A 21,871-nucleotide genomic window follows, 5' to 3' on the forward strand; every position below is an offset into this window, starting at 1 on the left:
AATGTGTACATATCAGCCCCCCTCTCAAATTTGGGCACCCCCTTTTGGATGAGCCTTCTAGAAGGTGTGTGTTGGCCTGCATGCACCTCCTTGACTGCCATGTGTTCATTTGACTACCTTTGGTTTAATTTCCTAGTACCCACCAACTTATAACGTGTAGCAAGGGGGCCTAAATGACTTTGAACTGAGCCCAGACGCCCTTTTAGTATTTACTGCTCAGATTTCAATGCCAGTCGGCCTGACCAACTCGTGGCCACAAGGCCTTCCAAGTTCCCGTCTGCAGATGAAACTCTCGACCATCAGCCGTTTCACACTGGCCACACAAGTCCGACCATTTGCGACTTCAAAAAGCAGGTCCCAAAAATTAAATAAAAATCATCGAAAAGAAACAAACAACTAAGGTTAGTGGTTGCCATAGCATCGTGACAGGCAAACTTTGGGTTTGCCTATATACGCAACCCCTCCCCTCCCCCCTTGTACTTTTGGCATGTTCAGTGCAGAGATCCAGCGTTTGGGCACACTCTACTCTCTCTAGCGTTTTCTGTCTGGCTAGCGTTTTGGTGTGCATACGACAACCTCTCTCTAGCGTTTTCTCTCTCTACAACGATCTCTCTCCATCTGGCATTTTCCACTTGTGATCCTCTCTCCTCTTGTTAGCGCTCCCCATCCCCAACGTGTGCACACCCTCTTCGATGTGCCAGTGCCGGTGGTGTGTTCCCATATATTATTTGCCTCGAAAACAACATCCTCTCTTGTCATAAAGTTTTGACACAAGGAAAGGTAGTCCAAAATGCATTCCCTTGTGGAAGCACCCAATGGGAACGTGGCAGCAAATAAGAATGTACTAAAACACGTTTCCCATTTTGAAGCATGTGGCAAGAAGTTCCAAGCCATGTTCCCTGTATTCCCTATGAGTATTATTGCTAGGGGTACCCGAGGCAGTAATTGTTCCCTTTGTTTCTAAGAGTAGGTCTAACAGGCCTACAATAGAGGTCACTAAGGGCCCAATTTACTATTAACTTCACTGAAAAGAAGTGATTGCCAAGCCTTGTTCTATGCAAAAAAACTCACAACTTAAGAGAACCTAGAGTAAGGGGAGGTTACATGTTGCCATGCAGTGGTATGTATTAGCCATCCCAATGAAGACCATCTAATTACAATCTACTCTAAATGAAGCCAGATCTTCCATGCCTTTGTACTGTGTTTGATATGCACGATCACCTCAGAATCACGGCTCAAACAAGTATATCCTTGCGTTCCTGTCCAGCTTCTAATCTTTAGAGATGGAAAATAATACAGCTCTCTCTCTCTCTCTCTCTCTCTCTCTCTCTCTCTCTCTCTCTCTCTCCGTGCTATGCATACAATAGAAATGGAGACTAACCCTGCATCCAGGAACCCAAGGGTGAGGACGCAAATGAGTGCTTGTGCCCCTAAGCGCGTAAAGGAGAAACTCGGCTGCTTCACCTCTCCTTCCTCTTCTGCTCCTCCGCGTCCTGCCCTTAACACCACGCTCCTCTGCTGCAATCTTCGACCAGCTCTCGAGTTCCACTTAAATTCAAGAAGCGCTATCCCACCTGGAATACAAACTGCGCGAGTGGCAGGTAGAACAACAGCACATGAGAGCGGCAATGGCAGCGAGCATACAAGCTCGCGAGCTCCAACAGAGCACATGTCGGGATAACTAGTGCAGTTAGTGAAGACAGTGAGATCATACACGAATGAAATGAATAAATTCCAGGGAAAAAGGGCAGAAAATTTGGAAAATTTTACCGCAGGGAAAGTCATCTTATCATTTGGAGTATTGATTGTAGTGAAGAAGAAGAAGCAGCTTTGTGCCTCCATCTCCAATGTGTGTGTAAGTGCTTGCAATAGCTCAAGTTCTCTTCTTCTCAATCTCTTTACATGGTATTAGAGCCCACTTGTGGCTAAGGAGTTGTGAGTGGCAAGCAGGATCATCGGAAGAAGCATTCGAGGGTAAGGATTTCTCCATTCTCCTCCCTTGTGTGTTGGTATTATACTCACCCCCAGCATTCACGAGAAGCACCGATAAGGATCTCTAATTTTTGTTGTTTTTGTGCAAGATTGTGGTGCTCGGGATTTTGTTGAATCATTGGACTACACCTGTGCAGCCAAATTTCAGTTTTGGGCACGTTTCAACATTTGTTTCGGAGATAGAGTTCGTTCATGTGTAAGAAAGTAAAGGTTCGCATTTTCGCAAATCTCTCATTTTGGTGTTGCAAGAAGCTTCGTTGGTATTTTAGTTTTCAAAGCTATTATATAGTAGTGTGAAGCATTGTATTGTGTGCACATACATATATTGTGGTGATAGGTTATCATAAGTGAAAAGCTGGAACAACTTCTATGCTTAGAAGTTTAGAATGACCAACTTGTTGCTGATAGGTAAAGGTTAATGGCAGCACATTCATGGTGAACGGACAGATGCACAAGTGTTGCTTCAGGAGACTCACACTCGTCGACTTGTGAAGACAGAGATGTTATGAAGATAGAGGACATATGTGAATCCCTTGCATCTATTGGTATTATGATTGATGATGATGATGACATGGTGGAAGTATGCTTGCATGGTTTAAGGCTTCCGTACAAAGCAATTCAAGACCTTTATTCCTACCCAGGAAAACATTCCGAGTTTGACAAATTTTGTCTTAATGTTATCGTGGAAGGAACATGTTATCGTGGAAGGAACATTGGTGAAGAGTCATCTTCCAAGGTGTAAGTAATTATGAACAAACTCTTCCACAATAAGAGAGGCAAAGATAGAGGACGTGGTGTGCATCAAGGAGGTAGTTGTGGTCTTGGGAACCAGAACTAAGGATTTAAAGTATGGCTGATGATCAAAGGCAAAATACATCTGGTAGAGGAAACTTCCCAGCTAGGGGGAGTCAAAGAGGTCGAGAAAACGCTCATAGAAACAATATGTAGAATAATCACAGGGGATGTTGGACCTATGGCAATCAAGATCACTTTGAGTGTGATTGTTCACAAAGTAGGTGGCAAAACAACTATGAAGGCACTAACTAGCGAGTGTGTAGATGAGCCAAAAGTATTGTTTTTTGCAACATTTATTGAACAGTATGTCTACACATGTATCAAAAGGTAGTGATAATGTATAGTATGTAGATGTGGTTGCATCGAATCACATGATCAACCATGGTGATTGGTTTGACATGCAAACTTTGGACAATCCTAGTTATGTCGAGCTTAGGGATGATACAATGAATCCTATTGTGCATACATGGAATAAGCCATTGGCTTTGATAGATGGAAAAGTGAAGTATTCGGCTAGTGTATTTCATGTGTCCAATAGTACAAAGAACTTGGAGTTTGTTGAGCAAATGAGCAAGGTTTGCATATCAGGTTCAATTTTGATGGTTTGTATGTAGAAGAATACAAGAAGAATGGAAGATTCATTACACAAGATAAAAGGTGGGCACAATGTTCATTCTTGATATGGATGTACCTAACATGAGAATTGCCATATTTGCACGAGGGTATGAGTTGTTGTAGACATAGACATTTGGTTGATAACTACACAAAGTCAAGAGCTCGTGACACATTTGCCAATATTTAAGCTAGATGCATACATTCAAAATGGTTGAAATGCATCATGTTTGTGAGGCTTATCAATCTAGAAAGTAGACAAAAATCATCATTTCCTCATGACAAGCATGTAAGCAAAAATGTGTTGGAGATAGTGTGTTCTAATGTATGGAGTCTTACAAAGATTGCATCTATGGGTGGATGCAAGTTTTATGTCACCTTCATTAATGACCCTACAAGGAAGGTATGGGTGTACTTCATGAGGGAGAAATGTAAGGTGTTTACTCACTTTCATAATTTTCAAGGTAAGGGCTTGACAAGGAAATACGTACAATGTTTGAGGTCAAATGGAGGGGAATAGTACTTCTCCAATAAGTTTAGCAAATTTTTGAGAGATCATGGAATTCAAAGGCAATTTTTAAGGAGGTATACTCCGTACAAATAGAATTGCTAAGGTGAAGAATAAGCACATTGCAGGAGGTGCAAGGGCAATGATGATTAAAAAAAATGTCTGTTGTTGGGTTGAAGTAGTATCTATGGTTGTATATATATTAAATAGGACACCCAATGCTATTGTACATAACATGACACTCGAGGAGAAATTTAATGGCTAAAAACCTGATTTGGCACACCTTAAAGTGTTGGTTGTATTTCCTATGCACATGTGTTAGGTATGAGTTGTCTACAAAATTGGAACCAAAAGCCAAAAAAATGTGTGTTCGTTGGTTATTCCCTTGAGCAAAAGGGCTACAAATGTTACAACCTTGTCACACGTCAAGTGAGGGTGAGCAAGAATGATGAATTAAAGAGTTGGTATTGTTGGGGTGTAGGCTAGGTGGCCGTGGGAAACCGCCCCTGTTTATACTTTCACCTAAATGAATATAGGGAGAGAAAGGGAGAGAGTTGACCACACTCTCTCACTTTCCTCTCCACCACTAACCCAAACTCCCTGCTGTGTACTGTGCTTCATTCCCTTCCCCTTCTCCTTCCCTCTCTTGCACACTCTCCGCCCACACTCCCACAATTGGTATCCGAGCTTGGCTTACCAATCCCGCTCCCCATCACCGCGTGTGCAGCTGCCCTTGGAGGCATGGAGTCTCAGTAGGGAATTCGAGATCTGCAGGTGGTTGAGCTTGAAGGCAAGTGTTGTCAAGAAAACGAGAAGTAGCAGGAGCTTGAAGGCAAGCCCGACAAAATCGGAAGCTTGGAGGTCTTCATGGCAAGCTTTGCAAAGCAAGGGAGAGCTGCAGGTCAAGTCGAGAGCAGGTCACGGGGGGCAGTGAACATAGCCAATTAAGGTAGCCAGGGAATCTGGTATGAATCTTTTCAAGTAAATGAAGCAAGACTTAGAATCGACCTGAGAGTGCAGAGCTTGGAGAGCAATCGGGTGCAGCTTAGGAAAGCATAGCAGAAATCGGTAGCTTCAAATTGAAGCATAATCGGGCCAGCCCGTCGATTTGGCACGGCTCATACACAGGGCAGCGTTGTCGATCTCTCAAGTTGAGCAGCCCAAGACGTTGAGCAGATAGGGGCATAAGGAGATAGAGTCGAGGCAGCATCGAATTGAGGGCTTGGAGTTTGAAAGCTTGGCATCGAGGGCAGTCGAGCAGGATACAATGCTCAAACAAAAGCGAGTTGCATACAATGCTCAAACAAAAGCGAGCTGTAGCATTGTGATAATGGAGGAACTTGGGGCAGTCAAAAGCAAGGCCAAGCAAGTGTGCAGGCAAGCGTGGCCAAGCAGACCCGAGAGCAATTGCTTGGTGGTGGATACACACACACACACACTATCAAAATCAACACGCAGTAAGGTCGTGCAACAACGAGCAAGGCCGAATAGGATGCAGCCATTGCCGAGCAGCAAACACACACACAGCCCCATCCTCTGATTCGTCAGCGCTGGCACCAGCAATAAAAAATATCGATTTTTGTTTTTAGCCTTAAAACCTTTTTTGTGTGCAAGGGCTCATTCCCACACAGAGCCCTCGGCAAAACCCCATTTTGATGCTCCGACCCCCGACTCCTTGACCGGCTCACACACATGCCCCATGGACAAGCGTGAGAGAGAGAGCTTGAGCGAGACAGGCAAATTGTGTTCGGCTACAGGTGCGGGCGAGTAAGCTCTGCATTATTTGGCATCAGTCCGATCTCGGCGTCCTTCTCCGCTTCGAGCATTGGCATTCTACGGCTACTCGGCTAGCCACTTCCGCCCGGCAGCGGCGGAAGGCGACATCGACATCGACACCGCTCATGTGCACCGGCTCGACACTGCTCATTGCGGCGGATCTCTGACATTCGACCTAGACATCGGGCGTTTTCCCAGACGAGCGTGTTCCCGCGATCGACGACCGTGCTTGCGACATGCGCGGGTGAGGTACCTCTGTCATAGAGGAGTGACACCCGGCATCGGCACTGAGCGCACCGATCGCCCTGTACGACACAGTTTACGGATACGACACCTTTGGTGGCTATTCGACTAGCATATTTCTGCTCGGTGGCAGAAATCGGCACATAGCGACACCGACACACAGGTTACAAGTTATAGGGGGTTTTTGCAGTCCATTCACTCACAGCTTCTCCAGGTTACCAGACACAACGCTTTCACAGGCGATTTGGTAATCATTTCGACAGCAGATTCTCTACGGGCAGATGCGTTGACATATGCATTTCGTTGTGAGCACACATAGTGCTACTGAGCTCTTTTGAGAGTAGATATCCCCGCAGGGATCACTTTCATTGCATGCAGCAGTCCTTGGCGCCTGTTTGAGCGCGGTTTTACTCATGTACGTTAAGTTGCAGACACTGCCCACTGTACTACGTGTGGAGCCATTTTTGGCTATTTTGGCAGTTTTTCCCGGCCATTTCTGAGACTCGGACCGGAAGAGCCCTTTCTGAGACTGTGGCTAGTCCATTTGTGTCTGCATTAGCCTTTGGAGGGTTGATAGCGTGAGGTTTTCTTTGAGCTGTGGTGTGCTCGAATGTTGAGACACCTTCGGTGATACAGGTAGCTAGAGTTCCCCTTTACGGTACCCTCGCCATAGGATATGTATCTGGACGGTTATTTATGCTTTTGACGCCGAGTTGGCAGTCACACAGCAGTGGTTTTGTGCAGCAGATGCCCAGTTAGTGCAGTTGGCACATTTATATGCATTTTGAGTTGAGTTTTGACTCCTCATACAAAGGAGACTCTGCCGGATTTCCTTCCCGCAAGTCGTGACTTTCATTGTTGGCACTTTTGAATCTATTTCGGTTGAGATTTTACTCCTGATACAAAAGTTACTCTGCCCAAATTTCTGTAGCTTCTCGCCATAGTTTGGCACCTCTCAAACCCTCTTATCAACGATGGCTTCTTCTTCAGAAAAGGAGGAGTATTTCATTCGGAAGTTCGATGGCAGCAACTTCACCATGTGGAAAGAGTGCATGAAAGATGTTTTGATAAACAAAGGCCTCTCAGAACCGTTGAAAGAGCGCGCAGAGGATGATGATTATACACAAGCTCAATGGGAGCTTTTGGATGCAAAAGCCATGGCTACGATACGTCTACATCTAGCCGAATCAGTCTTCTTCACTATCATAGGGAAGAAAACAACTAAGGAACTTTGGGATAGCTTATGTTCAGCATGGGAGAGCAAAAGTGCATCCAACAAAGTTTTTCTCATGAAAAATCTTACGAAGCTCAACATGAAAGAAGATAGCACAGTTTCTAGTCACTTAAATGAGTTCAACTCCTTGTTCGGTCAGCTGACATCTCAGGGCTTTAAGGAGTTTTACAATGAACTCAAGTCTATATTCTTGTTATGCTCTCTACCCAGTTCATGGGATATCTTTTGCACAGCCATTAGCAATTCGGCTCCGAATGGCAAGTTAGAGTTCAATGCTGTCACAGATGCGTTGCTCACTGAAGATATTCATTGTAAATCTCTCGATGGTGCTAGTCATGGAGATGCATATATGGCTGGCAGTTCAACAAAGGCAAGAGGCCGTGACATGAACAAATACAAAAGCAAAAGTAGAGAGCGAAATCCTCGTAGTCCTAGCAGACACAGAAACCAAAGTAGAGACCGCAGTGCCAAAAATGTCGAGTGTTGCCACAAGAAGGGTCATTACAAAAAGGATTGTCGCAGTTTCCTAAGAGATCAGAAAAACATGCAAAAGGATAATTCTGGCAAAGGAAAAAGTACAATAAAGATTGAGGAGCTCAATATTTTTGAGTCTCCCATACCTACCATTGCAGTAGAGGATGCTCCTCCTCCAGTGATGCTCATTATGCCCACAGAGATTCATGCCGAGGTGACAGCAGATGCCTCAGATGTTCTCATTTTCACTTCAGATCTCACTCCAGATGCTTTGGTTGCACAGGATGAGGGTTATGCACATAATTGGATTCTTGATTCTGGTGCATGTTACACCGCATAGAGAGTGGTTTTCCTCTTATGCATCCATGCATGGAATAGTCAAGCTTGGTGATTCCTATGAGCTTGACATTATTGGCATTGGTGATGTGAAACTTCAGATGCATAATGGCACTACTTTTGTGCTGCAGAATGTCATACATGTGTCCAAGCTTACGAAAAGCTTGCTTTCTATAGGGCAATTGGATGATCTTGGCTACACTACAGTTTTTGGTAATCGTTCTTGGATGATCTGCAAGAACAACCTTATCATGATGAAAGGTAATAAAAATGGATCCCTGTACTCTTTGTTTGTTTCGAGTGTCGACGAACACTCTATCTATGTTGCCAAGATGCCGTTTCCTGAGTTGTGGCATAGCCGGCTAGGGCATATTAGCCAAAAGGGAATCAAACACTTCAGCGTTTTGGCTACTTACGTGTGTTAGATTACACGGACTTTCCATTGTGTGAGCACTGTCTATATGGCAAACAGACTAGATTGACATCTTCGCCATTGAATAAGAAACTAGGCGAACCTCTAGACTTGGTGCACAGTGATTTGTGTGGTCCAATGCCACATAAAACTCTAGGGGGGGCGAACTACTTTCTCACATTCATAGATGATTCTACCAGAAAGGTGTGGGTGTATCTCCTTAAGCGTAAGGAAGAAGTTTTTTCGACATTCCAAAAATTTCGAGCCATGGTTGAAAACCAATCAGAAAAAAAGCTCAAAGCTTTTCGCACGGACAATGGTGGAGAATACGTCTCCACACAGTTCAAGGATTTTTGCAATAGAAGAGGCATTCGGCGGCAATTTACTGCTCCATACACACCTGCACAAAATGGGATAGTTGAAAGAATGCATCGTATGATTCAAGAGCGAGTTGTCTCTATGATGTCTATGGCGAAGACAGGCAACGTGGAATTCTTGAATTATCTCAAGAAAAGTACATTCACAAAGTCTTGCAACGTTTTAGCATGCAGAGGGGGAAGTCATTGAGTACCCCAATGCAAGAATACTCCAAATTTAGCAAGGAAGACTCTCCCAAGATAGTGGCTGAGAAAGAGGAAATGGTGAAAGTACCATATTCTTCAGCAGTTGGCAGTTTGATGTACGCTATGATAGCCACAAGACCAGACATTGCACATGCAGTGGGAGTGGTTAGTAGGTACATGGCAAACCTTGGCAAGAAGCATTGGGAAGCAGTGAAGAAAATCCTCAGATATTTGAAAGGTACAGCTAGCAAGTGTTTACACTTCGGAAATAGTGATGCATCTATTGTAGGTTACACGGATGCGGATTATGCGGGTTGAGTGGATCGTAGAAGATCCACATCTGGCTATGTGTTCATGTTTGCTGGAGCAGCTATCTCTTGGAGATCATGTCTCCAAGATTGCACGTCCTCATCTACCACTGAGGCAAAATATGTTGTTGCGTCTGACGCCAGCAAAGAAGTCATATGGTTGGCTCGTCTAGTGGGAGATTTGGGCATTCACGAGGTTCCAATACTACATTGTGATAGTCAGAGTGCCATTGCTTTGGCAAAGAATCCAGTGTTTCACTCAAAGTCGAAACACATAGAGGTCAGATACCATGTCATACGAGATGCATTGGCTGGCAAGCGTATCGAGCTTGTCAAGGTTCACACTGATGCCAACCCCGCAGATGCTCTCACAAAGAGCCTAGCCTCAGAGCGATTTACACATTGTATAGAACTTATGGGTGTAGGATGAAGCCTCGGCAATGCTTTATCAACTTTGTATAGACTAACTATACTAATGCCACTATTGGCCACCGTGACCTTCAAGTGGGAGGTTGTTGGGGTGTAGGCCAGGTGGCCGTGGGAAACCGCCCCTGTTTATACTTTCACCTAAATGAATATAGAGAGAGAAAGGGAGAGATTTGACCACACTCTCTCACTTTCCTCTCCACTAACCCAAACTCCCTGCTATGTATTGTGCTTCATTCCCTTCCCCTTCTCCTTCCCTCTCTTGCACACTCTCCGCCCACACTCCCACAGGTATGCTGATATAAAAGCTCGAGGCTGATGTAAAGAATAATTTGGTTGCAAAAAACGTATGTGCACAATCATAGGTCTTAAGTGGACACTAGGGTCACCTAATTGAAGTCACGCTGAGAATCTAAGGAGTGGCAGGTTACATGAAAGAGTAAGTCCTACAAATTCATTAAATCTACTAAGAAAAGGGAAAGAAAGGTTGATGATGCCAAATTTGAGTGCTAGTCATGATAATGGTGATTCAAGTTACTCAATGCGAAGTCTTGATGAGGAGTTTGGTGTACCCTTTGTGAAAACTCTAGGTGTAAGAGAGAAACAATTGGAAAACAGGGACCCTAGCGGTGATTCATTCTCTCTACCACGTTTTTATGGAGTAAGGAGTCTTGTGCACAGATTAACTTGTGACACAATCATGTGGCTCAACATTGTGTATTTAGGGCAAAGGTTGTGCAAGATGTAGAGCCTATTTATTTTGAGGATGTTGTGGGAGATTCAAAATGGGATCAAGTCATGGATAAGGAGATGGTTGTCCTTGATGCTTATGAGACATGGGATTTAGTGCCAATGCAAAAAGAAAGAATTTGATCAGATATATACGGGTTTGCAAAGTGAGAGACAATGAAATTGGCACAATGAGTAGATACAAGGCTAGCTTGTAGACTTATGGCATTGGTTATGAAGAGACCTTCGGTCCCAGAGCTAAGGTTGCTATTATTTGTACCATTATTGCAATGACTACATCAAAAGGTCAGGTGCTGCATCACATGGATGTGAAGAAATCTTTCTTGCATAGTGACTTTGCAAGAAGAGGTGTATATGGAGCAACCACATGGACATGAGGATGTAAGACATCCTCAATGAGGAATGCACTTTATGGGATAAAGCAAGCACCTAGAGCTTGGCAGGAAAAGATTACAATCTACTTGATTACTAATGGGTTTCATATGGTTGATGCGGGTCATTCCTTGTATGTGGGGGAGCGCAGGACGATTATTCTAACTATATGCATCTACACGAATGACTTGATCATTGCTAAAAATCAATTGGGTTGAAGTTAAGCACATAAAGAGCCTCTTGAAGCAGGATTTTGAAATGAAGGATTTGGGAGAGCTACATTACTTTTTGGGCATTGAAATTATACGCACCAAAGTGGGTATATGGCTATCACAAAGGCAATCCACAATCGATATGTTGGCAAGCAATGGGATGATTGATTATAAGCCTATTGCTATGCTCTAACATTATAATTTGAAAATGTGAGCTGATGTGGGAGATGCTTGAGAATGCCACCATGTATAGGAAGATTGTGGGCAGTTTAATCTAATTGACAATTGCACGATCAGATTTGAGTTATAAGGTTGGGCTTGAGAGCCAATTTCTACAGCTTCTCAAGAATCCACATTTGGATGCAGTGAGGCACACATTGTACTATGTGAGTGCTACACTAGATTATGCACTCTTTTATGAGGCTAGAGGTGTATCTCTACGGTTGCACAAATGCAGATTGGGCTAGTAGTTAATTTGACCGATAATTTAAAATGGGATTCATGTTCTCATTTGGGAGTGCTACTCTCACATGGAGTAGTAAGAAAAAACCCATGATTGCTTTTGTGAGTACATTGAGGCTGAGTACAAGGGTGCTACGGTGGCAACATGTGAAGTAGCATGGTTGGAGATGCTACTTGAAGAGGGCATATAGGTTCAAAGGCCAGTTGTCATATACTGTCACAGTCTAAGCAACACCTAATAGTGTGGAACTCAATGCTCCACACGAGCACAAAGAAAATTAAGGTGCACTATTACTTCATCGGAGGTAGGGCCTTCGTAGCCGACATTGACCCCAGGTACAAGAGGATACATGATGAGGAGATTATAGACATTTTAATGAAGGACTTAGAAATAGAGAAGGCGAGGTAGCTTCAAGCTATGCTTGGAGTATGAGAGATGGAATTGAAATTTATTTATTTATTTATTTTTATTTCTTTTTTTGGGGGGGGTTTCGATAGCTAGCTCAACATATGGTATGTTGGCATGGTTTCTTGCCTACATTCCTCACTGACACGAGGATCATGGCCAATGATACTATAGCTAGAGTTCACTGACTTGGCCATTTATCTTGCCAATGCACTCACCAAAGTTTCCACATTGACCATTGTATAGAGTTATCTCTATGTGTTCTATTTCCCACTTATGTTTTGTAGACCATCTTATCATTTTGAGTAGCAAAGAAGAAAAGCCGGATTGTGCCCCCATGTCCATTGTGTACATGTGTGCTTGTGTTAGCACCAAGCTAACAAAGCTACCATTTTTGAGCCCAAGGACTATAATTTCACTTTATTGCTGAATGCAAATCCCATCAAATCTAAATCTAATACCTTCTTTTATTCTTATAAACATGTAGTTAGTGCTATGAGCTCTCAAATTGTAAGTGATTATTACCCAAATGTGATCTCCAGTTCCATTCTACCCCAAGTCTGAGTCAGATTGTCAATTCTAAATCTTGGCTAAGGTATAAAAGCCAATTTTTTGTAAAAACCTTTTAAGTTTTTGGATAATAAGACGTACGTCACTATCTTTGAGCATGATTAAACAAAGACACTCCTATTTGGATCTGTGGGGATTCAAAGCATGGTAGTTTAAAGCGAGAGGATTGTATTTTGGATCGAGAGGTGAATGACATTGACTACATGCTGGAACCTTTGTCTAAACATTTTGTTCGAGCCATTTGAGTGGTCTCAAATATTGGTAGTCATGGATGTCTGTGTCTGTCCACACCGACCTTATTTTTTATCACCCTCATTTACATTCTACAAAAGTTACAATATGCAAATTTGTGTAGGTGCCCAAAACTAGCGAGCGCTTTAATCACTTGACTAGGGTGTAGGCAAGATAGAGCGTACCCACTTCCCGCAGTCTGCACCCAAGCGTGACCTCAGCAATGCGGCTAACTCGTCGAGTTACCCTCGTGCCCGAAGTAGGAACTTGTGACACGTGGCATACTGCTAGAACTCGACGAGTTACTGGTAAGAGTCTCCACGTAACTCGTTGAGTGACGTGGTCATGCCGCAATAGTGACATGTTATTTCCACGTACATGCGCATGTGGCATTGCCACGTAACTCGGTAGGTTAGGTGGTAAGGCCTACTAGATTGTCACATAGGAAGGCCACGTAACTCGATGAGTTACGTGACTGCCGTCCTGGAAGAACTCTCGATAACGACGTGGCATACTCATCAGATGTCAACGTAACTCATCGAGTTATATGGTTGCCACGTAACTTGACAAGTTACATGGACATGTTGATAGACCGCTTTTGGCGTGTACAAAGTAGCGTTTATATGCATGGTCATATGTAAAAAAAGGTGTAAACACATGCATTTGGGAGCTTTGAAAAGTGGTTTCAAGTTCGAAAAAAGGTGCAACGTGTGCACATTGTAAATATGCGTGCTTGCGTGTCGGCAGTCGAGCATACGTACATGCCTAGATAGGGTATCGGGGCCTTGGATATGGTTCTAGGTGGCTTATTTTGGCTCTAGATAATGTGTTTGAGCTTTCTAGAATGTAAATAATGCAAGTGACAAGTGTAGGTACTCTCATCACGCTCGAGAAGTTTGACACATGCGGTAACTGTCTATTTGCGGCGCCTGATCTGCGGTGATACAGCGTCGCCCTAGAAGTGGTAAAAAATGGAATGTGGGGATGTGGAAATGTGCTTTGGGTATCAAGGATCAAGCGTGCAAAATTTGGTGAATTTTGGAGTCCGTTTGGGAGTTTTTCCTGCAAAAAATGCTCGCTAGGGGTCAAAACTGGCCAAAATTGGGCCAAAAAAGGTCAAAAAATGGTAAAAAAAGGTGTGAAATGGCTTCAAATAGCCACATCACTCACGGTGGTGTGAGTGTTCCAGCTGAGGGAGGACTTTTGAAGAGCAATATCAACACTTTCACCCCTCTGTGTGTGGGAGGAAGCAGGGTTCCTACAGGTGGTCAAGTGCAGTCCCGTCGCGTTCGTGTCTTGTTTTCGAGTGTATGGAGGAGTGAATGAGAGCTTTCTCTCTTCAATTTTGCACTTGGGAGAGTATATGGAAGTTCTGAGGTTTCCATGGATGTGTGTGTGCAAGGAATTGAGGGAAGAAGGTGCGGCTTTCTGCAAGACTATGTGACCCTGTATCGGTGCCATTAGGGTTGGTGCTACTCCAAAGAGTCCAACATACTGGAGTTTGGTGAAGATTTTGCAATGGTTTGAAAGAGGCCTTTTGTGGCTGGAGTTTTTGAACTTTTGATGGTTTTTCTTGTATATTTTGGTCACCATCGAGTGTGATTTTGAATGTTGATCAACTCGACTCACCTTGTAGTGTCTGTGGACAGGCAAGGGCTTGTAGGTTGAGGCGTTTGGAGTTTGAATCGAGCTTGTGGGTAGAATTTTTAGAGAGCTCTTGAGTTGGGGTGAGTGAGGTGAGGAATTCAAGTAAATTTCTTGTGTGGTGTTGAGTTGTCTTGGTGTGTGAGTGTGCGCACGACGTCTTTTGCTCCATCAACGTCTCCGATTGTTTGCATGCCACGCAATTTGGCAAGTTACGTGGAAGTCGGTGAGACTTGCATAGATAATTGAACATGGACCCACATGCGTGTATGGAATTTTTTGATGAGAATCTTACTGAGCGTCTAACTCAGAAAATGTCTGGATCAAATCTCTGTTACGCCTTGTCTCTATTGAGACTCTTTTTCCCTCTCGTTCTCTCTCTCCTTATACAATGTGTATAAGAGTCCCTCCACCACATGATAAATATCACATCATTTTTTGTAAAATTATATACAAATTCATATTCAAAAATGTATTTATTTCCAACCAACGCCCCCGAACTCCCCCGCCCCTGGAGAGAGAGAGAGAGAGAGAGAGAGAGAGAGAGAGAGAGAGAGAGAGAGAGAGAGAGAGAGTTAGAGTTGAAGTTAGAGTTTTCTTTTTAAATTTTAGTTGATGAAAATCTAATTGTCCATATAGACAATGAGCTAGTTGTCTAAATACAAAATTTCCCATTTTCTTACTAGTAATTTGTTTGACAGCTTTGGCTTCTGCCCAACGTGACAAATAATCCAGTACTGTCAAGATGTAAGCATTTCTTTTACTAGTCATGGTTAAGGGTCCAATAGCATCAAGACCCCATTTTCAAACACATCAAAATCTAGAATTGTCTTTTGTAATTCAGGCTTCAAAATCTCTTTCCCATTTTCTCACAAGACAAACAAGACTTGCACCAATGGTTAACCTCCCGCTGAATACTTGGCCATACATAGAATGGCCTCCACAGGATCCCTCATGATTTTCTTCCAAAATCTTGTAGATTTCTTCTTTTGAGGAACACGACACAATACTAAATCACTTCCTTTATGTAAAGCATATCATCAAGCATTATGTACTTCCTAGCTTTTCTTATAAAAGCATACTTTTTGCAGGATGGTAGATCTCCAGGTAAAACATCTGTCAACAAAAAATTCACCTCTTTTGATAACACTTCCCTTCAATAATATAAAGGGGAATTTGCCTTCAACACAAACATACAAGCGATCATTTCCTGGGCAGCATCACGAGCTTCTTCATTTTGAGACCTTTCAATTTGCTGCAAACTCTATGCCTCAAACTTTTTGAGTAACGATTTCACCTTAAAGCATAAATTTCTAAGTTTAGGATTCTTATTCTTCCATACTCCCAATACTTGCTTTACGACCAACAAGGCATCTCCTTTGATCTATAAGCGTCTAATTCCCAATTGTACATAAATGTGAAAACCACCTTCCAGAGCCATGTACTCTGCTTCATTATTACTTTTTGCATCAAGTTTCAGCCCTTATTTCCTTACAAGTTTTCCTTGTGCATCATAAATGATAATGCCTCCCGAAGCAACATCATGACTTCTTGGATAAGTGCCATCAAAATATAACAGCGAAGCATCGGATATGGTGGCAAGAGTCTCAACTTACTTCTTTTGCACCACCTCTTCCTTAACCAAAATAAGAGTTTCTTTATAAGTGAGTAAATCTGTCAGGGTAGCCCAAGTACTCTCTTCTACCAAAAAGGTAAACTGAAACTCCTAAAGTTCAATAACCCATTTCATCATTGTTTTTGATATATTTGAATTATTGAACAACTGAGGAAGCAATGAATAACTGGTGAGAAAAGTGAAGGACTTTTGCAACAAGTAATGTCTAAATTGTCTGCAAGCATAAACCATACTCGTCACACCAATTCAATTTTAAAGTAATCTCTCTCAAGAGGAGTTTTCACTTTGCTATCATAATGAACATGCTTCATATACTGAGATTCCTTCCCCCTTTGCAACAACATGGACCCAATGGCATCATCTCCCACTGATGGGTTAACATAAAACTTCTTTTCCTAGTCAAGCGGCTTGCATAATGGGTAGTGTACTCAATACTTCTTTGACTTTGTCAAAAAAATCTTCACAATCCCTTGTCACTCCAAGGGATCATTTTTAACCGCTTACTGCAATGGATGCAATAACTGTGATGCCAAAGGTATGAATCGAGACAGATATGTAACCTTCTGTATGAAAGTGGCCAACACTCTGATATCCTTTGGAGATGACAACAATAACAAAGTTTCCACTTTCTCTGGATCTGCTTCTATCCCATTTTTTGAAATCACATGTCCAAAAAGCTTCACCCTTGGCTGCGCCAAATGACACTTCTTAGGGTTCAATTGACCCCCACATTCATCCTACCTTGCAAAAGTCATTTCAAGCTTTTGAACATTCTCTTTCCTTGAACTGTATACACAAAAATCATATATGAATCCTTTGACAAACTTCTCAAGGAACGGGGTAAGGACCCAATCCACTTTTCTTTCAAAAGCTCCAAGCCCATTTGTTAACCCAAAAGGAAGGCATCAAAAGTAGAAACAACCCCATGGAGTGATAAAAGTAGTCTTTTTCCGGTCTTTAGGAGCAAGGATAAGCTGAAAATACCCGGAATAACCATCACAGACACTGTATTTTTCAAAGCCAGCCACTGCATCTAAAAGTTGATCAATGAAAGGTAAGGGATAAGGATCTTTCTGGGTCACTGCACTTAATGGCTTATAATCAACATAAATACTCCAACGCCCATCTTTCGAGTGCCTCTATAGCCTTGCATGAGTCACACCATCGGAAGGAAGACCTATTGCACTGCCAAAATCATATGTGATAAGTACCTATAAAGATTTATGAAAAACCATTCAAGCATGAAACACATTTGGAATCAGGAGAAACCAAAGACATCATGACATAGCTCGTCTCGTGGAGTTGTCTGTAGAGTATCCATAGGCAAAAAAAAGATGAAAGATGAGAGAGTTATGGCCATTCGAAACTGGGGGTGTACTCCCTCTTGCTAAAAAAATAGCTCTTTGAAACTGTGCACGTGTTGTAGCTATTAAAAAGGGGCTTCTCTTATCCTTTTTAATCCAATTTTCTTGTTCTCTCTCCTCAGCCGACATAGCCTCTTGAGGTATTTTTTTAATTGGTTTATTTTTGGGCCTTTTTTTATAAAGTTTGGAGTCAAGTCGGTGACTTTGTGCACCTGGGAAGTGGGGGCATTTGTCTAGAGGACCAAAAGAGGAGAAGGCGCTTGCGTAGGCAAGTGTGGACAACTAGAAAAGGCGCCCCCATCTCCCAAGAGCCCATGAGCCCAAGAAGCCAAGCTCCTTACCAAGTGATACAACTAATGGGGGTTTCCCTCGTTGCCCTATATACCCCCCCATTCTCTCCTTTTCCTTTCCCATGTGGGATTAGTCCCATGCCACATGGAAAATTTCTCAACCCTTCTCCCAACTCCCTCATGTGCAAGTTATTTTCCATCTTCTCTCCCAAGTGAGAGAGTTTCTTGGACAACTTTCCAAAAGCATAACTTCCTGCTCCGGTCAACAAATGACACACCGTAACATACGACTAAGAGCCCATCACCTCCGCTACTTCTAAAAACCTCAAATCTCAGCATTTTTAATTCAAATTATCAAGTTTTCCTAGTTGCCCTTGTCGCATGCAGCTACAATCACTTTCTAAATTGAGACCTCCCACTTCGGATGCATATAATTCATGACGTACAAGTCCGATTCACGTGCTATAAAGCACGATTGAAAATACTTATTGAAAACCATGTTCTGGGGACTCAAACAACCAAAACACTAGTACACAAGCTTGGCAAAACCAAACCATTGTACATGAATTTCTACATGGTCACTACCAAGACTTGCAGGACTATGTACACATGTATATATGAGGCTAGCTAGCAAGCTTTTTTGCACAATCTATTGGCTTTATGCTCATCCAAAAGTGTCTGACATCGGGTATGATGTCTCAAGGCTAGATGTGCGAGTTCAATGCACTTTTGACCACACAAGGGAGCTTGGAGAATCCCATGAGCACGAAGCTGCCGTTGCACTTCACTTTGGAGGGATGGATTGCCCATGGCTTGTTTGAAGCCTAGAAACAAGATAGTTAACAAGCATCGGGGCATCATTAGTAGCTTGCTCATTAGCAAAATCAAAGTTATCAACATTAATTTCACTCTCTTTACTATTGTCAGCCATTCTAACAACTTTTGGGTGTAAACTTTTTAGATGTACTTTGGCACTTCAAGCCCTAGTTGCTACTCCTCTTTACCCCTTTAGAAAAAGCACTCAAGCTACTGTACCTGTGGCTCGAATACCATTAATTGCAAGGAATAGAAGAGAGGGTTGTTCAACACCAAAACAACACCGGCTCCTGTCAAGCTTCTAATAGCTCAATAGTGGTTAAGCCGTAGGCAAGCCCCGTAGGACTCCACTATTAAGATCATAGCTCTCGACGGTGATGCCCCGTTAACTTCACAAAGGCAGGCGCATTGCAAGGCTGAAAAATCCCTATTCTACTTACTCACATGCAATTAATAGTACCAACCATTTATAGCTATGTTGAGGACCTCCCTTCTTGAGCAAGAAAAGAGAAACCTTGTGCTTTGATACCAATGTAACATTTAATGGCCTAGTAACTTGTGTGTAGTGGAAAATAGCATGAACATAGTGAGCATTTCATTAGAATAGATTCCTAATGAGATTAACAAGAGTGCTTGGTTGGAGAGAGCAACAAAAAGCATAACACCTAGTTAGATAGCATGAACAATACTTCAACAGAGAGAGAAATTAAGCAATTGACAACAGTTGAGGACTGGATTTGCATGGAGCCGGCCCCCCCTCCAAAAGGCTTTGTATTATGGTTTCTCCCATCAAGAGGGACATTTTACAATACAATTCTTTGTGTTCCTTCACTACTAGCTAGTGCAATGAAGATGGAAACTTCATGCACTAAGCAAAACACTTATCAAACACAACATCAATTCCCTCACGGTCTCAGACCCAAGACCTCACACACCTTCGAAGATGGTGAGAGCTAGCGGGGTATGAGAGTAGATTGAGAGGAAGAAGGAGTATTCTTACGAGAAAGATGTACATCTCCTCACATTATCACTCATATTAGCATAGCTTAGCTTAGTAATTAGCATGGTAGAGGAGATGATCATGCATTGAAGCTTGGCTCTTGGTTGCATTTGCATCACAAAGCCAAGAGTTGTTGGTGTAGGCCTCCCTTCGCACAAGCTTGGAGTAGTAGGTGGTAAGCTTTCAATTAAATCTTGAGAAGGAGAGAGAGTCTTCTTTGCTTCACACATGAGATTGTGTGTGATAATGCCTTTTGCAAAAATCAGCCCCCTCTCTCTCTTGGTCGACCCCTCTTGCTAGCATCCTATTAGACCTCCCTAGGCTTAGCCAATGGTAATTAAGCAGCATAAGTGATAGCCTTCTGAAATGTGTCCCCCTTTCCCCTTTTGTGAGAGCTTTAGGTAGTTATCTAATTCAATTAAAAATCCGATTGGACCCCTTTGCCTCCTGGCCAATAGCTATCATGCAAGCCATTGGGCTGCTGAATGCTCATTGGTCCCCTTGGGAGACCGTCCAACAGTCTTCTAGAGAGCTTAATTCTTATTGGTTCTTTTATTAAGTGTTTTTAAATTAATTAAACTAGATTTACTCTAGCCTAATTCTCATTGGTCCACCTCCAAGGCCATCCAATAGGAATTGGGTACACCTTGTGGGCATCTGGGTTAGGGAGCTGACATCTGTCCCTCATTCCCTTTGTGTAAAGGGAGCTTGTGTGTATGTGTGTGAGTTTCTCTCTCATCCCCTACTTGGAAGTCTCGCCCCCTCCCATGTAGGGATTGCTAAAGACTTTTGGGACACACACAAAGCATTCAATTCCCCCAATGTTTGACCTTTGGACACAACCTTTGAATTTTGGAACCTTAGCATTTTGGAAGTCTTAATGGGCTGAACCTTAGGGTCTTTTAAGCCCATTGTTGCACATTGCTCTTTTGCAGATGCCCCCCCCTTTGGATCCCTACTGTGGCCCGGTCTGCTAGCTTAACCAATATTCTAGCTTTTTCTCCCCTGGCACTTCCCCATATTGAATGATCAGTTTAACATGAGGAAATCATTTAGGAGAATTAGATATTGATTATTATGACAATTCCCAATTTATTTCAAGCCATTGTAATATTTTTAATGTGTTACGGGCTCAATGGGAGTTCCATGCTGTAAAGAACAGGTCAGTTAGTGTGCCTAGGTTGCAGATTAGTAAGTGGTGAATCCCTACAGGCCTTGGGCGCCCGGACATTGTATATTTTTACCCTAGGTATATAAAGCAGTGTTTAAAAAAAATTGGGGTTCTCAAGCTCATTGGTTGAGACCACTCTTTGGTGAGAGCTCTGGAGGTGTGTGGCTATGGAGTCCTTGAGCTTCTCCTTGCTCATGTGACTTGATTAACACTAATCAATGCTTAATTCTCTTTCACTATGCCTCTCTCATACTTCTTGTGATTGCTAATGATGCTTTGATTAGCTAGATCGTAACTAATTAGTGGTAAATCCCTCTCTAATATTGTATGATTACCTTGTTTTTCTTGTGCGTGCATGTAGGTTTGACTGGATTGTGGTGCTCGATAGATCTATGTGTGTGTGCTTGTGATTAGTGTGTTGCATGATATGATTAGTGTTGTGTGCGTCTTGCAATCGTTAGTGTGTGTGATTGGGTTGATTCGAGGTGAAGGGAAGTGGATGTGGAGATTGCCAATCATTGTGGCTTAGCTCCTCCATAGGCCGAGAAGCTCACCTCATAGAGTCACCATTCGTGTTTCCATGATTAGCTCACTAATCGTGTGAGTGTTTCCATGCCCTAGCCAGGTAGCTCATCTCTCCGTATTGATAATTTTGTTGGTCATTGGAGCTATGCTTAGATGGTACCCCAAACATTTGGCACCGTTGCCGGGGATGGTGGCCTAGTTAGTGTCATTATGGCATAATCGGATGTGTGTCCTCACTAATTTCACTTGTGTGTTTATGGTTTTGTGGATTTTGGATGTGTGTGCATGAAGCAATGTGTTCATTTTTCCCTAATTTGTCACCATATCTTGCCAATTGTGTGCCTACACACTCTTATTTCACACTAACCCCTTGCTAATTTTACTAATTTTTGCTAACTTACACACTAATTACTAAGGATTGGAGTTTTCAACCGTTCAACCGATCTTCATTGGAAAGGTAAACAAGGTGGTATTCTCAACTTCCCTAGAATCTAAACATGTGTAGAGATGCCATGATGATGCTATGTTATGCTATGCTAATTAACACCATGTCTATGCTATGATATGCTATGCTAATTAACACCACATCGATGCTATGTTATGCTATGGAAATTTTTGAAATGTTCATTTTCATGCCGTCATAATGCCAAAAATTTTCAGATTTGGAGACGTATGAAATTGACAAGTTCAATTGCTAATTGGTGAATGTACATTGCTAATTGTGTGCCTAATTGATCTAATCG

At 42.6% G+C, this 21,871-nt stretch overlaps 1 protein-coding gene across 1 annotated transcript in view; it reads right to left on the bottom strand.

Annotated features, from left to right (window-relative positions):
* Positions 1–1,709, bottom strand: part of LOC147424754 (DNA-directed RNA polymerase subunit beta) — a 39,457-nt gene extending 37,748 nt beyond the window's left edge. The window contains exon 1 of the mRNA XM_086500274.1: positions 1,382–1,709. Coding sequence (XP_086356400.1) covers positions 1,382–1,671 — 290 coding nt within the window. The 5' untranslated portion in view covers positions 1,672–1,709. The remainder of the gene's footprint in view (positions 1–1,381) is intronic.
* Positions 1,710–21,871: the final 20,162 nt, after the last annotated feature.

The sequence above is a fragment of the Adiantum capillus-veneris genome, chromosome 25 (assembly GCF_014529385.1).
Source record: "Adiantum capillus-veneris isolate H3 chromosome 25, ASM1452938v2, whole genome shotgun sequence".
Taxonomy (NCBI): Eukaryota; Viridiplantae; Streptophyta; class Polypodiopsida; order Polypodiales; family Pteridaceae; genus Adiantum; species Adiantum capillus-veneris.